A 24,711-nucleotide genomic window follows, 5' to 3' on the forward strand; every position below is an offset into this window, starting at 1 on the left:
TCTTTGTTTCTGCAAACAGACCACGGGTTATACTTAAAATTTCATCTTCAGTCAGGGCTTCAACTGACTCACGTATTCAGGGTGTAAACAGGTTTTAATGTGCTCCTGAGGGGGAAACGAGACATCTGCATTTAACTGAGAATATAATGCAGCTGATGAAAATGGATAGAAACAAACTGCTTTATGTTATGAGGTAAACTGTGACTGCAGGCTGTGTGAACACGGCATTGTGATTTTGTTTTCTTTGGTTTTTGTTGTATAGCTGAAACTAAATAATGTTATGCCGTTATCTTGGAACAATACACCGATCTCTTCTCTCCTCTCCAGCGATTAGCATGGTAGTGGGTGAGATGGTGGACAGGAGCGACTTGCTGGCGGCACAGAGTGCTCCCGCTGCTGCGCTCTCTCAGGACGTCCTGACTGTGTTTCAGTTCTACAGCTACATCTTACAACATGAAGTCCAGGACATGGAGACGCACCTGCTGCACCTGGCCAGAGAGGGTGCGCAAAAGCTGTGATGCTTACATCATGACACGAATTCCTCTGTTGTTGGCTGCGTCCTGTAATAATCGAATTATTTTCTTAACCTAAGTCGCAAAATTAGGATATTTTGTGCTACGTGGCATATACGGCCACCTGTGCAAGTCCAAGATTTCTCCAAGTTAATCCAAATATTAGAGCTAACATTTTGATGCTTTATCCACAACTTGGGGAAGAGCAGCGTTTCATGATTTATGAGATGAATCATCAGCAATTTGCAAATTCTGAGCTAAATCACTGTGACCTTTGCTTTCCACAATAATTAGTTAACACAGAAAAACGCAGCTTTCAGCTTTTCGTGTGTTTTGAAGCTGTGTGTTTTTTTTCCTTTTGTTTTTTTTAATGTAATGTAAATGTGCCAGTCTCTAAAGCACTCTGGGTCAGTTTCTGTTGTTTAAATGTGCTATAGGCTATAAATAAAATTGACGTGACTGCCAACAGTATTGATGCTATCATGCTAGTATCAATCCAATAGTAATACCAGCGTTTGCATCGATGTATCTGGATCGATCACCTCACCTCTAATCAGGATTTAGTAGAAGTTTGTGTGTAGATGAGGCCTGTGAGTGTTACAGCTGGCCCTATCCTTGGTTTAATCTGCGTGTGTCTGCGTTGGCTTCCTCCTCAGAGGTGTTTGCAGAGGTCCTGTGCAGCGGAGACTATCCTCGCTGTCTCGCAGAACTGGAGGAGGTGCCTTTGTCATCTCTCTGGCCTGGAAGCAGAACCCTAAGGGCCCTGGCATCCCTCCTCACTGCAGAGGACCCTCAGGTCAACAAGGCAGCCGCCGACTACCTCTCTTCTGGAGCGTCAAACAAGCACTTCAGGACCAGGGTGAGTAATGCTCAAGAGAAAACGGTAGGCGCACCATTTCTGCTTTTTGAGCCACATTTTTAATGGTTGTTTGTGTGTCTGCAGGCAGTGGAGTGCTACACCCAGGCACTGTCGGAGGCTGGAGTGCAGAGTCAGAGGGCAGCCTGCTCAGCTCTCAGCTGTCTGGAGGTCAGTAGTTGTTTACTAAACTGTGCAAACAGCAGTTTTATGCAATAAAGAGAAACATGTCCTTTGGATTTTTACATTTTTATCTTGTTTGTGTGCGCAGGCAGTCGAGAGCATCAGAGCAGTGGTAGCGCTGTGCGATTCAGCCGACGAAGAGCTGCGTCACGTGGCCATAGAAACCCTGCTCACGTTCGGTGCGTAACAAATCCACTGCATTTTATACACAACTGCCATGAGGTCATTTACACACTATAGTGCTATTAAGATGTGTTTAATTGCAGTGTTGACGGTAAATTCCAAGAAAAACACGTTTTCTCTTGCTTGTTTTCTGGGGCAGATGTTTGAGCTTCAACACTTTCTCTGCAGACGCTTTAAAATCTTACATTGAAGGCAACTTTTCTCAAACGCCGAGGGTTTTAACTCAGCATGCAGATTCTTATATTTTCTTTTGTCAATTTGTTACGTCCTTCCGTTGCCTTCTTTCTGCCATAATCTTGATTGTGGGGATACGAATACTGCCATCTGAGAAGTAGGTGGTCATTACTAACAGAAGCTACTTTTAGCTGCTCCTTCACCACAAGAGATCGCCTCAGCAGGCAACGCTGCACGTTTGGTTTGGCAAAGCCCTTCCTGACGCAAATTCAAACCAGCGACCTTTCATTTGCCAAGTGATTTATTCTCACTAATATTTTTAGAAGATTCTGTTGCTCCTTCTGGCCTTCGTCCAAAGTTTCATTCTTAACCCTTGTCAACCAGTTTTACCCGATTCCCAGCAAAATATGCAGGCATCTTGCTGGAGACACCAGTAAGTTCAGCGCCGAGTTTGATGCCATTTCAGTGAACATTGTGTGAAACAGTCTTTGTGAAAGTTAGACAATCTGTGACAGTCCCACACACACTTAATGAATGTATCTGTAAAGCTGTCCTCTCTGCAAAACATTCACTTTTTAACTAACTGCGCATGAGGCGTTTGTGTACCATCAGTAAATTGTAGCTTTTCCCCGTTCTCCCCTTCAGTAGTTATGTGAAAGGTGACTATGGACACATTATTTCTAATAATCTCTTTTTGCTGCTTGCAGGTGAGGAGGGGCGCCTGGCGTACGAGCAGCTGGACACTGTGCCGGGGGAGATGATCCGTCTGGGCACACGGCGAGGAAACACCGTCACCACTGCCTTCTGAGCCATCACTGAAAAGATAAAAGGACTGCACCCGGACCTCCGAGGACAGCACTTGCCTCCTTAGCTCAACCCACACAGCACACCTCACAGGGCCGTTAACGACTAATCTGTTCATCGATCTGCTTTCTAGCAACAACAAACGTTTTCACTTAAACTGCAGTTAATCACTGTTACTCACTGCCTCCTGAAAGGAAGTAACACCAAACAAGTTGTCTTAACCACGAGGACACACAACCTAGACCCCTCCTGACGCACGCTTACACTCCTCCTCCTCATCCTGCTGTCTGAGCCAGGCACACACCGGTCACGTTAAGTTGAATTGAAAAGCACAAATTTTGACTGGACACAAAGCGGCTGAGAGCTGCTCCAAAGACTGTGGAAATCAAGCACCGGGTCTTCACCCTCCTGTCAAAAAGGCTTCCGAGAACACCCGTCTCACGCACTCTCTGAATAATCTCAAGTTTTACAGATTTATTGTACCACGCAATATACTATGATCTTTGTATAATCACTGTTAACATGCGTTCACCTAGATTAGAAGTGCTTTCTGACGCTTTCGGAAGACCTGCACTGTTGTAAGGCGTGTAAATATGGCTTAGTTTACACGTGATACACGTGGTTGTGTTCAAGACGTAATTTTCAGGGATCCTCGTGTGGTTGAAAGACCTGTGTGTTTTTTGGCAGGGAGGAACATTAATAAGATGAGGTCACAGCGGTCCAGGGGAGACGGGGGTTTAGCACAGTGCCCAGTGTTCACTCACGCAGCAGTTTGCGTCTGAGATTTCTCCTACTTGCAGTTTAACAAGTGCAATTTTTTCTGTACATATGTGATTTTTTTTTTTTCCTTTTTTTTGCACCTGGCTGACACGTGAAGCCCATTTGATATCGTCAGCTTTTGACCTTTTGAGCCTCGTTGTGGCTGAGCTGGCACATTACACAAATACTCTTTGTAAATGTATGTTTTGTTTGTTTTTCCTACAAGGTCAGGAGCCAGTCGAGGGCAATAAACTAGGCAGAGGACCTCATGAGAATGCACTTTCTTGGCAGTTGTGCAGAGAGGATCAGTTGAGGCAGCACGCGAGCTGATAGCAGGATAAGACATTAAGCTTTTGGCCTGCTCCATGCGAACGGTTTAATGGGAACACTGACCCAGGGCAGGCATCTATCTCCAGCTTTTCTCATTGTAACTGTACTACTGAGTCTGGTGCTGCTGCACAGTGACAAAACTTAGAAGCTCACATGTCATATATTTATTATTTACTCCTTGTTATTCTAATATTCTGTCAAGTTATTTTGTATTAGAGCAGACCACATTGTTATGTAAATGATTGTATATTTATGCTCTACTTTCAGGTCTGGTATTTGAATTAATGTCTTTTGTTTAAAAAGGCCTCTGTGTTTTTACCATACGACTCGTGTTTGATTATAATTGGAGTTTATTTTCAATTTAATTATATTAGATTGTTATTTTGGAGAATATTAAGATTTGCTAATAGTAATTATAGATTTTGTTTTCCCTAAAAGGTCCCCAAACTAACGGGGCATTTATATGATAGAGATGTTACTTTATTAAGTAGATTTACTATAACCAAAGGAAAAATCTTGGGATTTTAAAACGGTCTTTTAATAAGAGCTCATCCAGGAGAATGTATTTTCAATACAGCGTGTACATTTGGACCAGAACCCTCAGACTTATCTTTGGAAGCACAAAAAGGAAAAAAAGGCAAACCCGTAATATGAGGATCTCGTTACATCTGGTTGTAACTGCACAATCCAAAAGCCATATTAAAAAGCAAGCGGTTAGTATTTTTATGAAAGGTATTCTTTTTGTAATATAATCTGTAAATGCGTGAAGTTGATACTAAAAGTTGTTTCTTTTTTACTTTCATGCAGCCTTTTGCAAAACGTGGTCCAAATTTAAATTCCTTTTTGAGATGTGAACAGCATTACAGTATTTTGGTCCAGTAACTCACTGTGTTTAATTCTCTCTCTTCACAAACTCGCTGTTGACCTGTTTAACAAGTTAATTGGTGGACTGTTCAGTTCCTTAGCACCGTATATAATACAAGGTGGCGAAATGTGCACGTTTAATTTAGGTTTTAATAATAACTGCTGAAACTGAACTTCATCCATCTTCTTGGTCAATAGCTTCAGTACTGATTCATGTGGTTGCACACTGCTCTTCTCCGTCGTGGTTCCTCTGCTCATCAAGAAGTTGCAATAAAGTTTATTTTTGCATAATTAAAAACTGGATTTCTCTTTCCCCACACGGAGTCCATCCATTCTCTTCTGCTTATCCTTGTCAGGGTCGTGAGGGGGCTGGAGCCCATTCAGTCTTAAATAGAATGTTTTGTTTTTTTTAAGTCCTACTGCTGTTTTAAATTAATACTAATGAGTATATGCAAATCCATACGTAATCGGACTGTTACAACTACACAGCAGCTAGATTTTATACGGAAAAGTGGGCATACAAGCTTAACACACCAAAAAAAAAAAAAATAGTTTTAGTTGTGTAGATTTGACACCCCATATGGAAAAGATATATAAATCTTATAAAGTTTGTATCTGTCTTGTGTGAAACTTGTATGAAAAGCATGAGTGAAAACATAAGATCCCTTGAAAAATTATATAATGAAACTTGTATGTTTTGGATACTTACTAAAACAATGAAAGTAATGAGAACGTGGCCACTTTCATGAGTAATCACATAAGTTTACCATTTCTTTTCCATATGGGACAGCCTAAGCCAGCGATGTCAAACTCATTTTACATTGTGAGCCACATACAGCATATTCTGATCCTAAATGGGCCGGAGCACCAGTGCAAGTCAGTTTTTCCTTCCATAGCACAGTAACAAAGACATCTCTAGTTGAGGTCAGTTGTGTGTCACTTTGCTGTAGTATGACAGGCTATCGAGGAGGTCTTTATCAGTGAGAAAAGCTGCAACGCTTCTCAAAATACAGATAAAAGAATCAAGATTTATCCCAACACCACCAAGTGGACCGACTGGAGTCTTCACCCCCCCCAAGTCCCTAGCATACCCATTTATAATTTTCTCATTTCTGTAGCAACTTCACCCTTTAGGTTCAGCAAGAACTACAAGCTTCAATAAGTGTCAAGATTTAAAATATAAAGTTTATTTACACCAACTTCAAAATTTTACAGTGAGGCAACATTTCAGGGCCATGCTCTTTGCCACATCTGGCAGTAAATAACTGACCAACAGTGCACATTTAACTTATCACAACAGGGAAAAACAGGTGTTCAAGTAAAATTTGTAAACACTGTCGCTCAACAGGAGCCACAAGACAAATCAAGTGCCAAAAGAAGCACGTTGGACAAGCATTTTAGTTTCACCTGGCCAAGGTAAACTTCTTTTAGACTAATGGTTGTGGACACCCTGACATGGAAGTCTTTCAGGTTCCAGCAGCTTAGTTCACATCTGTACTTTTCTTACTATGACACATCAAGGGGTCTTCTGTTAAAGGAAACCTTCACTGGCTTAGTTTCTTAAGACCCTTAAACTTGAGCAATGATGAAAAATATATTTAAAAAAAAATAAAAATTGCAGGCTGAATTTAGAGCTCATCTCCTTCAAACGAAGTACTCGTTGCAGTCAAAGCTTACTCAGTCATGCAGTATTAGTTCTGGAGTCCTGAGGGTCCTGGTTCTTCATCATCCGATAGCTCTTCTGCAGAGCCGTAACTGTAGTCTGGATAGTTTTCACTCTGATCTGCCAAGTCGTCGCCTTCATGTTCAGCCTCATCTTCATCAAAGGCAATCCCTCTGAGCTCCTCCAGATTGTCAGGAGATTTCCCAGTCAGTCTCTAAAAAGAGAGTACACCAAGTTTAATTTACCAACAGACCCATCTGTGCAGTCCTGTCCAGTTTATCCATGCAGCTCTCCACCTGGTTAAGTACTCTGCTCAGGGAATTTGGGTTTAGCTCAAAAGGCTGAAATTTTTACCACCAAGTTACTACTTTGTGCCCACTGATTAAACAGAATGAGTCCAAAATTGTAATTGCAATGTTGCAGCAAGTAGCCAGATTTGTAAAACTTGATCAGACGCATATAGTGTTAAGATTTAATTATGCAAAGCATCTCTAGACAGGATGGGCAGTTTATTTTCCCCCGAGTGGAAAAAAGAAGACACTGAAACGGTTGAGGCTGCACCAATAAACTGAACTCCAATCTGTTTAAAGTTTGTTTAGCCATACATTTTAAGCTTCCTGGTGCATCCCTCCAGTTCCACTTTCTCAAAACTGTCCACAGTAATGTTGGTACACAACTGATAAGATTAACATAGTTTTTCGCCACAACTCAATGTGCAGTCAAATTTTAATACTTACCTCAATCATGTCAGCCATGTACTGGACATGTTGAGCGAGCTCCTGCAGCTCTTCATTTTCACTCTGAAGCTTCGTTAGCTGCTCATCTCTGGCCTCTATGCTTTTGTGGAGCTGAAACAACAAATGCAAACACAAAGTTAAGACAACCTCCTACACATGGAAGGTCTAAACCAGAAAACTGCTTCACGTTAATACACTGTACAGGCAATCTAGCCAAACAATTTAGGAGTTACAGGAATCGTGAAGTAGTGAATGCAGAAAAATGCCAGCATCAGCACCTTTTATATAGAGGAGAATTCAGTGAGCTTCAGAGCTACTCAAGTGCCAGCTGGTCAGTAGCCAAAGGTCAAGTGTGTCAGTGGGAGCGTGGGAACAGCTCAGTTTGCAGCTAAACATTAGCAGAATCTCAGTGATTAACTCACCTTCTCATTCTCCTGTAGAACATTGTACAGTGCTTTCCGTCGCTCCTCTGCTACCTCTTTCCAGTAGGTGGAAGGTGGAGTTTCTACAACAGCAGCAGAGGGTTTAGATCAGAGTTTGAGATAAAGTGAAAATTTGTGACCATCTAGCGCACCGTGCTGCCTTCTCTACCTTTGACCATGAGCTCATATGCTTCTTTGGACATGCCATCTATTAACCCATCAGCTGCTTCTGTTTGAGTGGATTTGACTTCCACCTTGACCCTCTTTGATCCTCTGATTTGCTCAGCTGTCCAATTCTTCCGCTTTGGACCAACCTTTCCGGCCTAAAAAAACAAATCATTTCCAAAATTTAGGCTTGAAAGATGCAATTTTCATGAGTGATTCAACATCTACAAGTCTTAATCTTATGCAAGCCAATTTGGACAGCTACTACAAACCTTAGCTGACCTCCCCAGGTCTGAGTTAACCTGACGAACTTGCAGGGTTTGCCTGGCAGGTCCCATAGTCTTTTGAGAAGGTGTGAGAAGGCTCTGAAAGGCATCCAACACAAGTAACCGTTACTGTATATCTGATTAGATTACAACATGCTAACAAAACAGAAGGTAGACTCCCCCTCCCCCTGATTAGCCTTTAGAAACTAAAGATTGAATCACATGGGAAAGTAGCAGAACCCATGTTCTCATTCTCAAAGCTTCTATTCAGCAAGGATTAGCATCACTTCACAAGCTTTACTTTAGTTACACTGTCACCAGGAGAAAGGGCATAAGTGAGGTGCCACAACAGCAATGCCATGTGCAACAGACCTACAGGTGTGCAAAGCGCGGGTAGGGCACAAATTCTTAACAGCCGTGGGAAAGTCTCTCCAATGATCGTTACAGAGCAGCCAGAAAACATAATTTGTTAATGTTTGGCCACAGCTTCACAAGACTGCTGGGGTGTTTTGTATAATGGGTGATTAAGTTGTGAGTGGGCCTTTTCCTTAAGGAACAGCAAAGTAGAAACCAAAACAAATGTAATTTTGTTTAAGTGTAAGCAATAAGACACCGAGCTGCTCAGCAATATGACGAATTTAAATACCACTTTACAGGAAATACCACATTTAAGTGCCTTTCCACACAACCCAACCCTGAAGTGTCCTTTAGGACTGACCTTCAAGCCACTTACAGTAGATGGCTTTGTTCTGTTGAGACTACATGTCCAGAGACTGCTGCAGCTGGATTATACATGTTAATATAAAAGAATTAAGACAACAATAAATGGAAGAGGCAATCTTGGCCTTCTATATTTACATGGAAGTTTTTGGTTTGAGTTTAAATAAAAATACTGACCCTCACCCGAAAAAAATAAGAATTTCATGAGAAGCTCTCTAAAATGATACCAGTCACCCAAGAAAGGTAGTATAGGAGATATTTGAGCACTACTAGGGAAATAATTACCACCAATGTTTACACTTGAAAGACAAAATGACGAAACAACTTAAAAGTCTTTGTACTTACCTTTATGTTCTCATTGGACTTCTGGTGGCTCTGCTTTACTTTTCCACTGACGTTCATTTTTTTTCTCGAAACCTGAGCCAGGACAAGTAGTAGACAAAGAACTTGATTTTTAATTAGCAAAAATTATATTTAAAAAAAAATTAAACCTCTAGCTGTCTAGCTTACCATTGACTAGTGATTCTACCCACTTAGAAACGCTACTCTATAAGGAAAGGATCATATGGTCTAAGTTTCCCCACTTTTAAAATAAGCCATGGTAAGAAGGCCTCGAGTCAGCTGGATCTTAAGGAAAACCAATCAGCCACGTTTAAAGAAGGCAAATTAGCCGACGTGAACTATACTTAATGTGATATAACTGTAGATAAAAAAAATTAATTAATTAAAAACATTACCAGAACTTACCCTGCCTGCTTTTTCTTAACCTCGGTTTCCCGTTCGCTCGACTCTTCTCCGATACTCCCGCGCCAGAGGCTTAAATACGCCCACTCCGTCACGTGAGCAAGAGGCCAGTGAGGCGCATGCTCACAAAGAATTATTTTTTTTGCACCGTTGTTTTTTTCCCCTCGTGCGGTCACATGTCAAGGCACGTCATATCTTTGTAGTTGACTGTGCAGCCATTTTGGGGGAGGCTGTAGACCGTCTAGCTTGTATGTGCCATTATTAGCTACCTAAAAAAAACACGCAAACAAAGAAACCAAACGGAAAAAACGTTGGACGACACGTCGTTAAATATGGGCCCGCCGGGAGACAGAAAACTCCACATGTCGACTGAAAGAACGGAGGACTTGAGCTGGATTGTCGATTTATCTTGACATGGCATGCGGCAGGGCGAGCCGGAGGTTGTGACGACTGAAGAAAAGGAGAGAAAGAAAACAAGCGCAGCAAACACCTCGAAACTTCAGACGTGGAAAGCGGGGGGTTGATTTTTTTTGTTTAGCTAACAATTATTTCGCCATTCAACTGCTGTCGTTGATTGGCTATAATTGATTCCCCTGGGCTGATTCTGTTTTTTTGTCGATGAAGTAGTTAACAAGGCACGACTGAAGCGCATTACATTTAGCGAAAATGGTGTAAACGGTTAGTGAGTGAAGCCCGCTGGTTTCTTAGCCTCAAACAGCACTGGCAGTCACATTGAGCCGAGGAGGTGGGGGAAATGTAAACGCGTTTAAAGATGACTGTACGCTAAGCTAGGTGATCACACATAGGCCTCAATTAAGCCAATCAGTCAGATGATAAGATGTAGCTATATCGCTGGCTCACTACTAGTTAGTGTCGGAAGTGAATGCCTAGATTAGCCTGCTAGCTCACCTTAGCTAGTGTGCTAAAAATACGCCCACATCATGACTATCGGCAGTGGCAGCAACGACACAGGCTCTGGGCCAAATGAGTGGCAGTAAAAGTCACGGAAATGTCAAGTTACTTTCGCAGTAGTCTTCGATGTTACCCGGTGCCAATATCTCCTGGCATCTGTGTTTACCTGCCATCTTCGTCTGTATCCCCAGTCCGTCTATAACACGCACATAACAGTGTCTGCACGGAAGCAAAAAGACAGCCATGGATGAGGGACTTTGAAATGACCCAAACGATAGAATATTTGTCTGCTTGCTGTAGTCCACAATCTCAATTGCAGAAAACTAGCGATATGGGTTTTTGCAGCAGCGCTTTCTGCTGATTTCAGTACCATCTATAGGAGGGAAAAGTTGAGTCATTTGAGTTGCTGTTTTAATTTAAATCTTTGTTGTAATCCCTCCATGGCAGGTTGAAAAACGAAGCTCACGGTCCTTGAAAGTCATGTCTTAAAACATGGATTTCTGATCAAGCATAAAGGAGATGTAGTCTTAGCTTGTCGACCATTCCCCCCCTCCTCAACACTGCCCTTTTTTTAACAAAACAATCGAAATGACTTAGTTTTGTTTAAGATTTTTATGACCTTTTAAGTTCGTAGTTGGTATACTGAGGATTTAGCCTAGAGTTTTGATGCGTTGTTTCTGCAAAGGGTAGCCAGCTCCATCCTTTATCAAACAGAAAGTAGAGAGTTTAGCCAAAATATACTGCAGAAGAGGAGAAGACACTACCATCGAATTCCAACCATGGGGGACCCAACTTCACGCAGAAATCAAACACGAAATCGACTTCGAGCTCAACTTCGGAAGAAAAGGGAATCTTTGGCTGATCAGTTTGACTTCAAGATTTATATAGCCTTCGTTTTCAAAGAAAAGGTTTGCCAGCACTACAGATCCACTCATGTTTGTTCCTCATTGTACAACCAAAGCAATGCCTTAAAATATCCCCCCTCCAATTTTTTTCATTACAGAAGAAGAAGTCAGCACTTTTTGAGGTAGCCGAAGTTGTGCCAGTGATGACCAACAACTATGAAGAAAATATCCTACGAGGTGTGCGCGATTCCAGCTACTCTCTCGAGAGTTCAATAGAGCTCCTGCAAAAAGACGTTGTGCAACTACACGCACCCCGATACCAGTCAATGCGAAGGGTGAGACACAATACCATTTGAAAGGGGGAGTGTATGGAAAAGTAAACATTTTGTGTCATGTTAGCTGTCTGTGTTTTTACAGGATGTGATAGGCTGCACTCAGGAAATGGATTTTATCCTATGGCCACGCAACGATATTGAGAAGATCGTCTGTCTGCTGTTCTCCAGATGGAAGGGGGCCGATGATGAACCCTTTAGGCCTGTTCAGGTCAGTCCTTATCACCTTAGGTTTGGTCAGAACTATAGAAAGTTAAAAATATCATCTTTGTGTACACTCTATTTTTTTAAATCATCTTCACAGTGTAGCAATTTTAAATAGTAAAAAAAAAGCATCTTATCAGCAAATTCAATTTTGCAGCCAGTTTCCCAGATATGTATGAAGTTCAGTCCTCAACTAACACGAAACACTGCGAGTTTGTAGCCTGAGACTAGGCTTAATCTGTGTCTGGGAAACTGAGACTTTACATAACAAAACTTTGTCCTTAGTTCTTAAGTCTGTCTTATTTACAGGCCAAGTTTGAATTTCATCATGGAGACTACGAGAAGCAGTGCATGCATGCTTTGGGTCGTAAAGACAAGGCTGGAATGGTCATGAACAACCCAACTCAGTCTGTATTTCTCTTCATGGATAGACAGCACTTACAGGTATGTCGCATCGCTGAAAATAAAATGTAATTCTCCTAAAAAGAGGAGGAAAAAACCCTGAAATGGTCTTGTTAACACACTTTATCACAAATGTTGTCCACATTCTTTCAGACTCCTAAAACCAAGGCCACAGTTTTCAAGTTGTGCAGCCTCTGCCTGTACTTGCCCCAGGACCAGCTGACCTGCTGGGGTGTGGGAGACATCGAGGATCACCTCCGCCCTTATATGCCTGATTAAGGCTTCTTGCTCCACCCAGCCACACGGAGGGGGAATGAAAAAGAAAAAAAAAAAGCCTTTTTCCCTTCCTCTTGCCTAAGCCTTCAGAAGCAAATTGATGTACTCATCTCCATCCTTTTTTCCCTTTAAGATGTGAACTTATGCTTGGATCTCCTTTTTTGTTTCTACTCGTTCTACCTTCCCTGACCTGAATCTGATTGAGTTCCCATCCTTCATTTTTTTTCTGCCTCATGCTCCCAGTGTGCCCCCACCCCTCTTCTCCCTACCATTTTTGGATTTATCCCTCACCTTTTTTTCCACTTCCTCCTCATTCCCTGCTTCTCACTCACCTATTTTTGTTCATTTGAACCTGCACGAACATTGATTTTGAGTGGTTGGTTGTTCTCTTGGAGCTGCACTGTCAACAGCACCGGTCATTGAAGGAACTCTTTATGTTGCATCAGAACAGGAACAAACAATACACAGGTCATCATGGTGGTTCTCACATGGACGCGTTTTATATCCTTGTTGTCATAAGAAATGATTGTTAAAGTTTGTAATGTCACGCAGGTGTCTAGAACAACTTTACGCAGTCTTGTGACCGAGGACAGGTGTGGAGAGGTGTTTAAACACCCGTGTAAGCAAAGAGATAATGAGATGAACAGTATCTGTCAAATCATATGGTGTAGGTATCGCTTCTTTTAAACAGCCTTAGTTATTTTGCTGGACTTTCAAAGATGGTTTGGTGTCATTTGCTTTCCTCTGAAACATGCTAGGCAAGCCTTCGCTAAAACCTTGAGTGACTTGAAAGGTGTTATACACACAAAGTTGGTTAGACGTTGAGGGTCATGTTCACTGTTCAAGCACTATTCCATTGAGCTACTGAAATGATGTTTTTATGTTTGTTTTATTGGGGATGTGGGTTGGTGAGTAACTGAAATGGCGACATTTATTGTTTAACATACCTAACAAAAGTTGCTGAAAGCTAATTCTCTTATTTTTATTTGACCTACTAAAAGTTAGATGATTTGCCACCATGCTCATCAAATTAAATTGGGTTTTGCAGGCTTGCTTGTCAAAGAATATTACGCACATATAATTTTGCTCCTTGTTGATTCAGTGTGTTCACTTTAAAAGGATGTAAGGCGTGTAACTTCTGGAGTTTTTTTTTCTCTGTTGGTTCTCAAATCAATACTGCTGAGCATATCCCAATACAGTGCAAATTCTGAAAGCATCACTCTTTGTCCATTTTCTTTTATTGCATGCGCACAAATCATTGATACAGTCTTTCAATGACAAGGGGCTCTGATCATACAATAACCACTGGTGTCAATTTAAGTTATTGGCAAATATTTAACAGCAGGAAATAAGCATCAAGTAACCACCAGCTCGTAGCCCAAGCGTTGTGACACCCACCACTGAAGTACTGATTACAAACTTATTTACAGACAGAGAGAAGCTGTTTACATCGTCACTCTTGCTTTGACACTACAGACAGATACAGAGTGGAGAAGCTTCAGCTGCTGCCAAGATGTTTGGTGTGTCTTCCTTGTGCGATGATCTTCCCTGTAACCTTGTTGGTGAGGTCCACTGTGGCAAACGCCAGACTCCGTCCCTGTTTCAGAACCTGAGCGGTGATGAGAACATCTTCTCCCATCTTGGCAGCGTTCATGTACCTATGACACAGTGACAGCTTTTGTAGTTTATCGGGGAAATTATCAGCCAGATTAGGAAAGCCTGCAGGAGGTTAAATTTAATCCTGTGAGGTGTAACTTAACCCTCAGTGCGCTAAGCTGAGTATGTTATTTCTGACTTTCAACATTTATCCTTTAGTCTTGGCAATAAGTGAATAAAGCTACTTTCGGCTGCTCCCTGCCCTGCATTAACACATCGGATGAAACCCCAAAGGGATTTGTCTCCTGGGATCAAGCCAGGGACCATTTTCTTACTGGGCAATTCTGTAAACCAAAGCAAATAAAAATTCTAATCAACAAGGGGGAAAAAAACTACCGGTGTATATATATTTTAAAGTACTTTTCTCTCAAATGTGGGGTCATGACTCATCACTCTTCATGACTTTGACCTCACAGAGAGGCCGAACACTACAGTTTAAGTGGTATTAAATATCCTCATTTCTGAGTGCAAAGCTCTTCCTATTCTGGCTGCTCCCTTCAGGAGTTGCCATCTTTCTCCATGTCATCCTATCCCTAGCATCACACCAACCCTCTGCATCATCCCCTTTATGCTTGTTCCTCTTCTGCAGTTCTAAGCTAGATGCTGAAATACAGTGACCACAGCTTATTAAGAAAAAACACAGTTCTGAATGTCACCTTAACCCCCTGAGTATAGTGCTATAAATGATACGCAGGTAATTTTTTTTTTCCTTTTTCATCTTGTGTGCGATAAGCCCAGCTGATGGATACACCAGTAGGACTGTCTTGTATGTGTTACTATTCCTTTAATTTAGGTTCAAATTGGTTTGCTGTTTGAAGGTGCACAGCGATGAGAAATAAAAACTTAATGTGTTAAACATAAAGGAACAAGCCTGTTATATTTGTGTGAAAATGCTAAAACCATCTCAGCCTCTCCAAACCACTCAACCTGACCTGTCCCTAGCCCTGGTCACTCCACAAACTGGTGTCTATCCTGAGCACAGATAAATAGAATAAAGATAGTAAAGTAATTTTGGACTAAGTGTTCACATTTACCCATTTATGAGGAAAACAAAAATAGTATAATGTACAAAAGGTGACAGATAAAAGTAAAAATATTTAGTTTTTGCATGAAAATAACCCTACACGAGCACAAGTCTGGTTGGTGGCTGGGTCCGTGTTGTAGGACCCTGTGAAGGTTCATTTTACATATTTCAATTGAACCTTGAACCCTGCTTGCTACTTTTTACAGGCAGATCTGCCTTATGCCAGAGTTTTGAGGGGTAGAACCTGTTCCCAGAAAGGCTTACAATAGTTATGGACTCACGTTATATTCATATCCACGCTGACCCCCGGTGCCCCCCTCTCACTGTGCATGATAGCTATGGTGGAGACGATATCAACCAGTGTGGCTGTTAGCCCACCGTGCAGCGTCCCTCCCCGGTTTGTGTGCTCTTCTTCTACCCGCATCTCACACACCACTTTACCGGGGCTGGCAGACAAAATGTCCACCTGAAGAAAACACAGAGTTGTTTTTATGTCAGCGCAACAATACAGACACGATCCGGCTTTTTTCTGCGCTTAAACCAAAAAACTAATTTGCACAAACTGTCCATATTTACCTTGCTAAGTACCCTGTCGAAGCCTGGGCTATCCACCATAGCTCTCATTACATGTTTTAAGGAATTTAAAGTAAGCGAAGCCATTGTTAACGACAAGGTGTGTGTATTTAACACCTTTTCATGCAGCCAATGTCAAACTTCTGTTTATCTTACACCGCCGGAAACTGGCGTGCCGCAAAACGGTCCGGGTGAAACTTTAACTGGCCAGCCACAGTAAAGAAGGTAAACAGCGCCGCGTGCGTATAAAATTTTAATGCTAATAGTTTTTTTCCAAGCCTTCTTTTAGTTAAATATTTTTTATAATAAAAAGTATATTTTAATGGTATGGAGTCTTATGAAATGGTATATCAACCCTAAAAAGTCTTATTTAAAGCTTCAATTTATCCGAATTAGAAACTGTTTAGCAAGTTCACCCGGACGTATTTCATGGGTACACCTTAGAGAACTTGCAGAGAGCAAAGATGGGCTAATGTTTGGTTTTAATTCTTTATTTCAGATGTACTTGTGCAAAACTGGTGTCTAATAAAGATGGCTTCTACCTCGGAGTCGGACACACCGTCAGTTTCTAACTTGGAGGAAAAAAGAAGCCGCCTCTGTGACGAGTTTGCAGCCATAGCGGGAACTGAAAGCGCCGTGGCTCAGTGCTACCTGGCTGAGAATGACTGGGAGATGGAGGTACATACACCAGCTGAGTGTAACTCTGGTGTTGTAGCCGGAGTCCAAATGGGCACTTTTAATTGCACTCAGCACAGCTGCGGGTTATTTTACTGATTAAATGAGAGCCTGTAGCTAAAAACATTACATTGATGCTGATGCTGGAATACGGATGTATATACAGCCAAGTCCTGATATTTATTTTATTTTTTAGTCCTGTGATAAGCAGCACATTCCTGTCTCTTTTCCTTCAGAGAGCCTTGAACTCATTCTTTGAGGCAGACATGGAGAGAGTGTTTGATGTTGAGGAGCTTCCAGAGAAAGACACCACCCCCAAAGCTAAGAGGCAGAAGGTTGAAGATGCCCCTGCTGCAAACTGGTGAGTCTGCTGTCTTTTCTGTGTATGGTGACGTTTACTTATGACTCTGTTCATTTTAGCCAAACTGTCTGTGGAAACATTTGCAGCATAGATTTGACTGCAGACAGTCCTGCTACCACACGGAAACCTTCAGAAGAAGATGATGGTAAACTGTCCATGATCACCTGGAACGTGGACGGACTTGATACGGACAACATTGCAGAGCGTGCCAGAGGCCTGTGTTCATATTTAGTCTTGTAAGCATGTGCTACAGTTGTTGCACAGTTTTAGGCATCATTTGGAGGAAATTTTACATTTTGCTCAAAGTTCTATATATTTGATAGTTAATGTAAGTAAAGTAATTGTTTTTACTTTAATTGTTTTATTTTTTTTGTTTCATAGATACACTCCTGACGTGGTGTTCCTGCAGGAGCTCATTCCCCCGTATGTCCAGTACTTGAAGAAACGGGCTGTCAGCTACCTGATGATTGAAGGTACAGTATGTTAGATACAGTTAGGCAAAGCACTCATGTGAACGATAAAATGGTCATTAATGGCTGAATGCAGTTGAACTGCTTTGGTTTCCCTCAGTGTCGCATTAGCAGAGCCATTAGAGACATTTGTAGATATTAGTGACATCTGTGTTCTTCTTTCACTGCGTTTATAAATTCTGACTGTTGTACTAATATGGGGATTATACTTCTGCGGGAACTGTGACAGGAAGCTCATTTTAAGCCCACGAGGTAACCGTCTGCATAACCTAACGTGGACCTCCAGAGAAATGTAACTGCACATCGGGTCAACACTGACTTGAATAGGCATGGAAGGTTGCAGAGTAGGAGTAAAAGGGGTGTCTCATGGTAATTTTAGGGCTTTTATTGACTTGTACAGTTAAGACATTTTAGTCTTCAGCACCACTTATTAAAACATTCAAGTCAGAGTGTATATGTTTATTTGAGTCTGTAAGCATACTTTTGACTCTGTGTGGATTAGAGAAAATCTCAAATGAATTCAGACTTTCAATTTTTTTTCACTCATTGAAGATGTAAGCTTTACAATCATTGCACACTGGAAATAGGACAGTTCAAAGTAGTCATTAAAAGCGCCCATATTACCACGACATTGATACATACAATGACTAAATGTAAACTGACCACAACCGTTAAGTATCTCTGTACACATACAGTTTGCACATGATATTGATACTTATGTGTATCAGCATACCTTGACTAAAGATTTGATGTGAAGGGGAACCAAAGCTTAAAAGTCTCCATCTTCCTCTTGACTTGTGTTGACCAGGTGGTGAGGAAGGTTACTTCACAGGGATGTTGCTGAAAAAGTCACGAGTCAAATTTGTGGAGCGTGAGATAGTAGCTTATCCCACCACTCAGATGATGAGGAACCTGCTTGTTGCTCAGGTGTGTGCAAAATCATCTCTGATATTTTCTTCATGTGCATAAGTTCTGCGGAACGGGATACTTAGGACCATTTTCCTTTCCAAAAATCAGGTGATCGTCAACAGCCAGAAGCTGTGCCTGATGACATCCCACTTTGAGAGCTGTAAGGGATATGCTGCAGAGCGGATGAAACAGCTGCATGTGGTGATGCAGAGGATGTCAGAGGCACCTGATGATGTCACCGTTGTGTTTGGGGGAGACACAAACCTGAGGGATGCGGAGGTCAGACGCTGCTCCTTCCACTCACATACAGCCAGTAAACTTGTAACAAGTAATCACAGTAATTCTTTTCTCTGGACCCGTCTCAGGTGACCAAGGTGGGCCTGCCTGCAACTGTCTGTGATGTGTGGGAGCGACTGGGCAAACAGGAGCACTGCCGCTACACATGGGATACTAAAGCCAACAACAACAAAACTGTTCCGTATGTCAGTCGCTGCCGCTTTGACAGAATCTACTTCCGCTCGGCTACCAAGGATGGAGTCCCTCGTCTGGCCCCTGATCACATGGCCTTGGTGGGGCTGGAGAAGCTGGACTGTGGCCGCTACACTAGTGATCACTGGGGAATCTACTCCACCTTCACAGCTGAATAGAACTACACAAAACAACCAAAAACATGACAGTTAAGCATTTTATTTTAGATCAGCCGCTCTTTAAATGACAGTAATGCTATGCAGGAAGATGTTCTTATTGCCGGTAAACGATTCACCTTAATTTAATCAGTTTTATACTCTAATGTGTGTCTGCTTAAGTGTTTTATGTGGTTAAAATGACAAATTAAAAAAATGAAAAGTACCAATAAATTACAATGTCTTTGTTTTATTATACACTTGCACTGATTGGGGGGGAGAGTCCATTAACAGAAGTCTGACAGCTCTTCAGCTTTTAACCTTGTTACATGATCTTCCTCAGTGGATGGAGTTGGGACTGAAAAACACCACACACAGCATGAGAAACCCTACTGTGATGTCACTCTGTATGTAATACACACATCAGGCCACTAGAGGGCAGTACACAGTTGAGTAGCAACTGTTCAAACACTGACTTACAGGACTGAGAGTAGTGTTATGGGAAGTCCTAACTTTTAAGCACTACATGCATATGACTGAAGCTGTTGAGCCACTGTTTCAACAGCTAGATGCAGTACTATCCATCCACTCTCTTCTGTGTATCCAATTCAGGGGCTGGAGCCTGTTCCAGCTGTTCTAGGGCAGTGATTTTGTGTTTATTATGTAAGTCTTTACTTACTTACCTCCAGCCCAAGAACACGGAATACGGGGGCTCCCCAAGGATGTGTGTTGAGCTCCCTTCTCTTCACTCTGCTGACCCACGACGAGATCTACTACAGGGGTGAAGTTAACCATCTGCCAGAGTGGTACAGCAACAACAACCTGTCCCTGAATGTGGAGAAGACCAACAGTGACTCTACTTCCTCTGCAAACTGAGAAGCACAAGAGATTCAACCCCCATTATGAGCACCTTTTACAGAGGCACAGTTGAGAGTATCGTCACCAGCTGCATCACTGTGTGGTATGACTCCTGCATTGGGTTCTGCAGGAAAAAATGACAACGGGTAGTGAGAGCAGCCGAGAGCATTGTGGGGACCTCTCTTGCCTCCCTCCCCAGGAGATCTACTGCACCTGCCTCATCTGGAAGGTCGTCTCCATTACAGGTGACTCCACTCATCCCTTCAACAGCGTCTTCAGTTTGCTGCCATCAGGAAGGATACTGAAGAGCCTCCGGGCCAGAACCAGCAGACTGAGAGACAGCTTCGTCCATCGGGCTGTCAGGATGCTGACCATCTCTGGATCGAGAAGGGGGGCCCAAGGGTACATCTTTCGCCATCCTACAATGCTGTGATTGTAGCCATTCCCCACTTTCTGTGAATGGTACTCATGGCCATTGATCAATAGGCTTTGATTAGTTGTCATTGATCAATGGTCATAAGAATTTGCATACTAACAATCATGGAATTAACCCCCCGGCACATTGTTCATTCAGTGGCGCTAGTTTCCTTCACTATGCAAATGTACTGTTTATATGGTTGGGGAAACCTACAGTCAGCTGAGACTGAAGAAGTCACTTGGATGAGTGACGAAACGTTTCTCCAACTGAAAATGTCCAGATGAACAGAATCAACCTTTTGGGATTTACTTACCTGGATGATTAAGCACGCATCAAGACGTTATTTTATTAAACATTTTAAAATGTTAGCAGCACAAACAAACATTTTTGCAGCACAAACCAGCACAAACGTTTGACATCCATTTTGTTTGATTCCATTAATATGGGGGGGCTGGTTGACCTCTAGAAATTTTTGTTAATATCTTTAAAATAATAACGGCACAAACAAAAATTTCTGCAGCACAAACCAGCACAAACGTTTGATACCACTTTTGTTGGATTTGGGTAATGTGGGGGGGCTGGTTGACCTTTTGACCTTTACATTTTCATTAATATCTTTAAAACAGAAGCAGCACAAACGAAAATTTTAGCAGCACAAACCAGCACAAACGTAGCACAGTTGATTGACACCCATTTTGTTTGATTTAATTAATGTGGGGGGACTGGTTGACCTCTGATGACCTCTAGAAATTGTTATTAATATCTTTAAAATGATAGCAGCACAAACGAAAATCTTTGCAGCACAAACCAGCACAAACGTAGCACAAACGTTTGATACCACTTTTGTTGGATTTGGGTAATATGGGGGGGCTGGTTGACCTTTCCATTTTCATTAATATCTTTAAAACAGAAGCAGCACAAACGCTAATTTTACCTGCACAAACCAGCACAAACGTAGCACTAAAAAAGTAGACCATTTTGGCCCGTTTTGGAGCAGTCTGGGGGGATGGTGACCTTTGAATGACCTATAAAATAAAGTTTAATATCTCGGAAACCGTAGCAGCACAAACGCTAATTTTACCTGCACAAATCTGCACAAACGTAGCACTAACCGCTCCGCCTATTTGCCTTTACGTTTCAAGTGGGTGGGGGGTCAGCTTCACTCTGCTCGTCAAGCGAGGTGTACTGGCAGTCGCGTGACACACACAGATCGAACACATATTTCTGTGTTGCAGGTATGGAGATGTTCTTATGTTTTGGAGATGCAGTCTTTCATTTATTGTTCTTATAAGTTGTTTTGATGTTTTTTCAGTGACATATTATTTATTTTGTGCTTTTTGTTTTTGAGAGCTTAAGTTAATGTTTTAAAACAATTTGTTGTATTTGATTCGTTATATTAATGTAGTATTAATGAAGCTGCAGGCACAGCTCCTTTCAGCATGGCCGGAGGAGAGGTGTACTGGCAGTCGCATGACACACACAGATCGAACACATATTTCTGTGTTGCAGAACACAACGCAGAACAACAGGCGTAACACATGAACGGGTTACACTTACATTTACATATCGTGATACTTTCTGAACCTCTGTTGTTGCTTTCATTGCTTTGTCTGCTCACTGGCCTTTCTCTGTACGTATGTTTATTTAAGGTTGGTATAAAAAATATTAAACCTTGATAGAATGGGTGGAGCTAGAACATGTAAACATACTTTACCAAGGACACGAAAAAAGTTATATACACATACTGGGAAACTGCCTGGGTATATTGAAACCAAACCTGTGTGTGTGTGTGTGTGTGTGTGTGTGTGTGTGTGTGTGTGTGTGTGTGTGTGTGTGTGTGTGTGTGTGTGTGTGTGTGTGTGTGTGTGTTTTATGACTTAAACAGTGCATAATCTTCCTGTCACCTTTATTTCAGAGAGAGAACTAACTTGTTGAAGCAGACATGGAGAGTGACTCTGAAACACACAGTGGTGAAGATACTACTCCAGATGACTGGTAAGTCTGCTGTCTGTTCTCCTATGTATGGTGAAGGTTACCTATGACTCTTTGTATTTTAGCTGACTGACTGTGGAAAAACTTCCAGGATGGATTTGGCTGTAGACAGTCCAGATGGAAGTCCTGCTGCCAGTCCTGCTGCTACACAGAAACCCTCAGAAGAAGAGGATTTTAAACTGTCCCTGATCACCTGGAATGTGGACGGGTTTGATTTGGAAAAACGTCCAGAGCGTTCCAGAGGCCTGGTTAAATATTTAAACTTGTAAGTACCTGTTACACTTTTCACACTTTTAGGCATTGTTTGGAGAAAATGCAACATTTTCCTAAAAGCTGTACATATGTGACATTTAATATTATTAAAGTAAATCTCTGTAAATACAGACACAACCCTGATGTGGTGTTCCTGCAGGAGCTCGTTCCCCCTTATGTCCAGTTCTTGAAGGAACAGCTCGTCAACTACCTGATGATTGAAGGTACAGTATGTCAGATAGATACAGGTAGGAAAGGCACAGGTATGAATGATCAAATGGTGATTAATGGCTGAATGCAGCTGAGCTGCTTTGCTTTGACTTCATGTAACACATGAAGAGAGCTGTTAAGGACTTTAGTCAATATTAGTAACATCTGTGTTCTTCCTTCACTGTTTTTATAAAACCTGACTATAAAACTTTGTACTGAGACTACATGCTTATTACTGTTGTGGGACAGCTGTGTGGCAAACGGTTCGTGCACCCAAATTAAGGACTTGCCAGACAAACTAAACTCAAAGCAGAGCTTTATTAGCTGGCAAAAGGCAACCTTTACAAAAGATAAGGCAGAGTAAAACTTGAACAAACTCTAAGGGCTTAAGTGCACATGAGGTAATCAAGGAGATAGGACACACCAGGGAACAAGGGTGAACAAAATCTGACTAACGAGACAGACTGAACAACACACACAAGACAAAAAATCCAGGAAGTAACACAAACACTGAGACACAGATAAGATCAACCAGGGAACAGAACTAGAAACATGGAAGAAGAGCTAGGAACTAATACTCAAAGAATAAACAAATCATTGACTAAAGATTTGATTTGAAGGGGAACCAAAGCTTAAAAGTCTCCATCTTTCTCTTCCTTTTGTGTTGATCAGGTGGTCGGAACGGTTGCTTCACAGGGATGTTGCTGAAAAAGTCACGAGTCAAACTTGTGGAGAGCGAGATGGTAGCTTATCCCACCACTAAGATGAGGAGGAACCTGCTGGTCGCTCAGGTGTGTGCAAAATCATCTCTGATATTTTTTTCGTCTCCATAAGTGATGCTCAGGAACATTTTCGTTTCCAAAGCTCAGGTGATCGTCAACGGTCAGAAGCTGTGCCTGATGACATCCCACTTTGAGAGCTGTAAGGAAAATACTGCAGAGCGTCTGAATCAGCTGCATGTGGTGAAGCGGAGGTTGAAACACGCACCTGATGATGTCACCGTTGTGTTTGGGGGAGACACAAACCTGAGGGATGCGGAGGTCAGACGCTGCTCCTTCCACTCAGATACAGCCAGTAAACTTATAACAAGTAATCACAGTAATTCTTTTCTCTGGACCCGTCTCAGGTGACCAAGGTGGGCCTGCCTGCAACTGTCTGTGATGTGTGGGAGCGACTGGGCAAACAGGAGCACTGCCGCTACACGTGGGACACCTCTGCCAACAACAACAAAACTTTTCCCTTTGTCGCTCGCTGCCGCTTTGATAGAATCTACTTCCGCCCGGCCATCAGACGTGGAATCCCACGTCTGGCTCCTGATCACATGGCCTTGGTGGGGCTGGAGAAGCTGGACTGTGGCCGCTACTCTAGTGATCACTGGGGAATCTACTGCACCTTCTCAGCTGAATAGAACTACACAAAACAACCAAAAACATGACAGTTAAGCATTTTATTTTAGATCAGCCACTCTTTAAATGACTGTAACACTATGCAGGAAGATGTTCCTCACTTTATTTTAATCAGTTTTATCCTCTAATGTGTGTCTGCTTAAGTGTTTTATGTGGTTAAAATGACAAATTAAAATATGAAAAGTACCAATGAATTATAATGTCTTTGTTTTGATGTACACTTACATTGATGGATGAAAAGTCCAAACAGAAGTCTGACAGCTCTTCAGCTTTTAACCTTATTACATGATCTTCCTCGGTGGATGGAGTTGGGACTGAAAAACACCACACACAGCATGAGAAACCCTACTGTGAAGTCACTCTGTGTGTAATACAAACATTAGACCACTAGAGAGCAGTACACAGTTTAATCGCAACTGTTCAAACACTGACAAACACAAGAAGCAGTGTTATGGGAAGTCGTAATGGTGAGTAGTGATGTGCGATACTACTGATTTCCTTTCCGATCCGATACCAAGTAAAATTCAGGGTGGTATCGGCGATACTGATCCGATACCGATACTCTGTACAAAAACGTAATGTTTCATTGCATTTCATAATACAATATATAATTGTATTATGTAATTGTAATAATAACATAACCATATTGCTTCATAATGATTAGAGGACAGACAACTTGTTTTTATTGTTTAATAATGCAGAATAATCATATAGAAATAAAAAAACTGACGTGCGCTATTTGAGCATGTTGCCTGCCTGCAGCACTAAAGGACTCTGCAAGAGACGTCTGTCTCGCCCTAGCAGCACCTGTCCCTGTCCTCCTCTTCTGTTCACCTCAACATAAGCTTATCATATTCTGTGATGTGATTTACTCTGAGGTGTTTGACGAGGTCAGTGGTGTTGCCACAACAACGTGTCCACACAGGACTCT

The 24,711-nt window shown here is 41.9% G+C and overlaps 6 protein-coding genes across 15 annotated transcripts in view; 4 read left to right on the forward strand and 2 right to left on the reverse strand.

The window, feature by feature from the left end:
* Positions 1 to 2,989, forward strand: part of ripor2 (RHO family interacting cell polarization regulator 2) — a 65,701-nt gene extending 62,712 nt beyond the window's left edge. For all 6 annotated transcript variants that reach the window (XM_026155601.2, XM_026155600.2, XM_026155605.2 and 3 more), the window contains 5 exons: positions 328 to 501; positions 1,169 to 1,371; positions 1,456 to 1,539; positions 1,640 to 1,730; positions 2,616 to 2,989. In XM_026155601.2, the coding sequence (XP_026011386.2) occupies positions 328 to 501; positions 1,169 to 1,371; positions 1,456 to 1,539; positions 1,640 to 1,730; positions 2,616 to 2,716 (653 nt within the window). In that variant the 3' untranslated portion in view covers positions 2,717 to 2,989. The remainder of the gene's footprint in view (positions 1 to 327; positions 502 to 1,168; positions 1,372 to 1,455; positions 1,540 to 1,639; positions 1,731 to 2,615) is intronic.
* A 2,841-nt stretch (positions 2,990 to 5,830) lies between these two features.
* On the reverse strand, positions 5,831 to 9,607 carry gmnn (geminin DNA replication inhibitor). 3 transcript variants are annotated; one of them, XM_080296594.1, is made up of 8 exons: positions 9,386 to 9,430; positions 8,984 to 9,055; positions 8,637 to 8,700; positions 7,925 to 8,017; positions 7,657 to 7,810; positions 7,488 to 7,570; positions 7,066 to 7,176; positions 5,831 to 6,542 (listed from the first exon to the last, which is right to left on the reverse strand). In XM_080296594.1, exons 4-8 carry the CDS (start codon positions 7,988 to 7,990, stop codon positions 6,357 to 6,359), a joined length of 600 nt encoding a protein of 199 aa, XP_080152720.1. In that variant the 5' UTR covers positions 7,991 to 8,017; positions 8,637 to 8,700; positions 8,984 to 9,055; positions 9,386 to 9,430; the 3' UTR covers positions 5,831 to 6,356. The 3 variants fall into 3 exon arrangements, with proteins under 3 accessions (XP_080152720.1, XP_026011226.2, XP_026011227.2); XM_026155441.2 differs by lacking the exon at positions 8,637 to 8,700 and having other exon boundaries at positions 9,386 to 9,607; XM_026155442.2 differs by lacking the exon at positions 8,637 to 8,700 and having other exon boundaries at positions 9,376 to 9,427.
* A 236-nt stretch (positions 9,608 to 9,843) lies between these two features.
* c22h6orf62 (chromosome 22 C6orf62 homolog) lies at positions 9,844 to 13,572 on the forward strand. Its single transcript, XM_026155440.2, has 5 exons — positions 9,844 to 11,202; positions 11,298 to 11,474; positions 11,557 to 11,682; positions 11,985 to 12,119; positions 12,231 to 13,572. Exons 1-5 carry the CDS (start codon positions 11,074 to 11,076, stop codon positions 12,354 to 12,356), a joined length of 693 nt encoding a protein of 230 aa, XP_026011225.1. The 5' UTR covers positions 9,844 to 11,073; the 3' UTR covers positions 12,357 to 13,572.
* Position 13,573: 1 nt separating this feature from the next.
* On the reverse strand, positions 13,574 to 15,865 carry acot13 (acyl-CoA thioesterase 13). The gene is made up of 3 exons (XM_026155444.2): positions 15,610 to 15,865; positions 15,315 to 15,499; positions 13,574 to 14,011 (listed from the first exon to the last, which is right to left on the reverse strand). Exons 1-3 carry the CDS (start codon positions 15,691 to 15,693, stop codon positions 13,852 to 13,854), a joined length of 429 nt encoding a protein of 142 aa, XP_026011229.1. The 5' UTR covers positions 15,694 to 15,865; the 3' UTR covers positions 13,574 to 13,851.
* tdp2b (tyrosyl-DNA phosphodiesterase 2b) lies at positions 15,709 to 18,878 on the forward strand. 3 transcript variants are annotated; one of them, XM_080296592.1, is made up of 8 exons: positions 15,709 to 15,831; positions 16,106 to 16,284; positions 16,518 to 16,642; positions 16,729 to 16,878; positions 17,024 to 17,115; positions 17,921 to 18,039; positions 18,130 to 18,300; positions 18,387 to 18,878. In XM_080296592.1, the coding sequence occupies exons 2-8, from the start codon at positions 16,138 to 16,140 to the stop codon at positions 18,666 to 18,668; spliced, it is 1,086 nt and encodes a 361-aa protein (XP_080152718.1). In that variant the 5' UTR covers positions 15,709 to 15,831; positions 16,106 to 16,137; the 3' UTR covers positions 18,669 to 18,878. The 3 variants fall into 3 exon arrangements, with proteins under 3 accessions (XP_080152718.1, XP_080152719.1, XP_026011221.1); XM_080296593.1 differs by having other exon boundaries at positions 15,827 to 15,845; XM_026155436.2 differs by lacking the exon at positions 15,709 to 15,831 and having other exon boundaries at positions 16,020 to 16,284.
* A 2,229-nt stretch (positions 18,879 to 21,107) lies between these two features.
* On the forward strand, positions 21,108 to 23,974 carry LOC113014126 (tyrosyl-DNA phosphodiesterase 2-like). Its single transcript, XM_026155439.2, has 7 exons — positions 21,108 to 21,155; positions 21,836 to 21,915; positions 22,004 to 22,177; positions 22,297 to 22,388; positions 23,047 to 23,165; positions 23,244 to 23,414; positions 23,501 to 23,974. The coding sequence occupies exons 2-7, from the start codon at positions 21,863 to 21,865 to the stop codon at positions 23,780 to 23,782; spliced, it is 891 nt and encodes a 296-aa protein (XP_026011224.2). The 5' UTR covers positions 21,108 to 21,155; positions 21,836 to 21,862; the 3' UTR covers positions 23,783 to 23,974.
* Positions 23,975 to 24,711: the final 737 nt, after the last annotated feature.

The sequence above is a fragment of the Astatotilapia calliptera genome, chromosome 22 (assembly GCF_964374335.1).
Source record: "Astatotilapia calliptera chromosome 22, fAstCal68.1, whole genome shotgun sequence".
Classification (NCBI taxonomy): Eukaryota; Metazoa; Chordata; class Actinopteri; order Cichliformes; family Cichlidae; genus Astatotilapia; species Astatotilapia calliptera.

What these genes read in the sequence shown, in the direction of transcription:
- c22h6orf62 (XM_026155440.2), top strand. Translation starts at nt 11,074, where the DNA reads ATGGGGGACCCAACTTCACGCAGAAATCAAACACGAAATCGACTTCGA. An exon ending in CCTTCGTTTTCAAAGAAAAG is followed by an intron (nt 11,203 to 11,297) that starts GTTTGCCAGCAC and finishes TTTTCATTACAG; the next exon opens with AAGAAGAAGTCAGCACTTTT. An exon ending in GATACCAGTCAATGCGAAGG is followed by an intron (nt 11,475 to 11,556) that starts GTGAGACACAAT and finishes GTGTTTTTACAG; the next exon opens with GATGTGATAGGCTGCACTCA.
- acot13 (XM_026155444.2), bottom strand. Translation starts at nt 15,693, where the DNA reads ATGGCTTCGCTTACTTTAAATTCCTTAAAACATGTAATGAGAGCTATG. An exon ending in TCGACAGGGTACTTAGCAAG is followed by an intron (nt 15,500 to 15,609) that starts GTAAATATGGAC and finishes TGTTTTCTTCAG; the next exon opens with GTGGACATTTTGTCTGCCAG. An exon ending in AGCGTGGATATGAATATAAC is followed by an intron (nt 14,012 to 15,314) that starts GTGAGTCCATAA and finishes ACTGTGTCATAG; the next exon opens with GTACATGAACGCTGCCAAGA.
- tdp2b (XM_080296592.1), top strand. Translation starts at nt 16,138, where the DNA reads ATGGCTTCTACCTCGGAGTCGGACACACCGTCAGTTTCTAACTTGGAG. An exon ending in CAGCTACCTGATGATTGAAG is followed by an intron (nt 17,116 to 17,920) that starts GTACAGTATGTT and finishes TGTGTTGACCAG; the next exon opens with GTGGTGAGGAAGGTTACTTC. An exon ending in GGAACCTGCTTGTTGCTCAG is followed by an intron (nt 18,040 to 18,129) that starts GTGTGTGCAAAA and finishes TCCAAAAATCAG; the next exon opens with GTGATCGTCAACAGCCAGAA.
- LOC113014126 (XM_026155439.2), top strand. Translation starts at nt 21,863, where the DNA reads ATGGAGAGTGACTCTGAAACACACAGTGGTGAAGATACTACTCCAGAT. An exon ending in GATACTACTCCAGATGACTG is followed by an intron (nt 21,916 to 22,003) that starts GTAAGTCTGCTG and finishes AAAAACTTCCAG; the next exon opens with GATGGATTTGGCTGTAGACA. An exon ending in CTGGTTAAATATTTAAACTT is followed by an intron (nt 22,178 to 22,296) that starts GTAAGTACCTGT and finishes CTGTAAATACAG; the next exon opens with ACACAACCCTGATGTGGTGT.
- gmnn (XM_026155441.2), bottom strand. Translation starts at nt 9,040, where the DNA reads ATGAACGTCAGTGGAAAAGTAAAGCAGAGCCACCAGAAGTCCAATGAG. An exon ending in ACCTGGGGAGGTCAGCTAAG is followed by an intron (nt 7,811 to 7,924) that starts GTTTGTAGTAGC and finishes TTGTTTTTTTAG; the next exon opens with GCCGGAAAGGTTGGTCCAAA. An exon ending in TTCTACAGGAGAATGAGAAG is followed by an intron (nt 7,177 to 7,487) that starts GTGAGTTAATCA and finishes TTGTTGTTTCAG; the next exon opens with CTCCACAAAAGCATAGAGGC.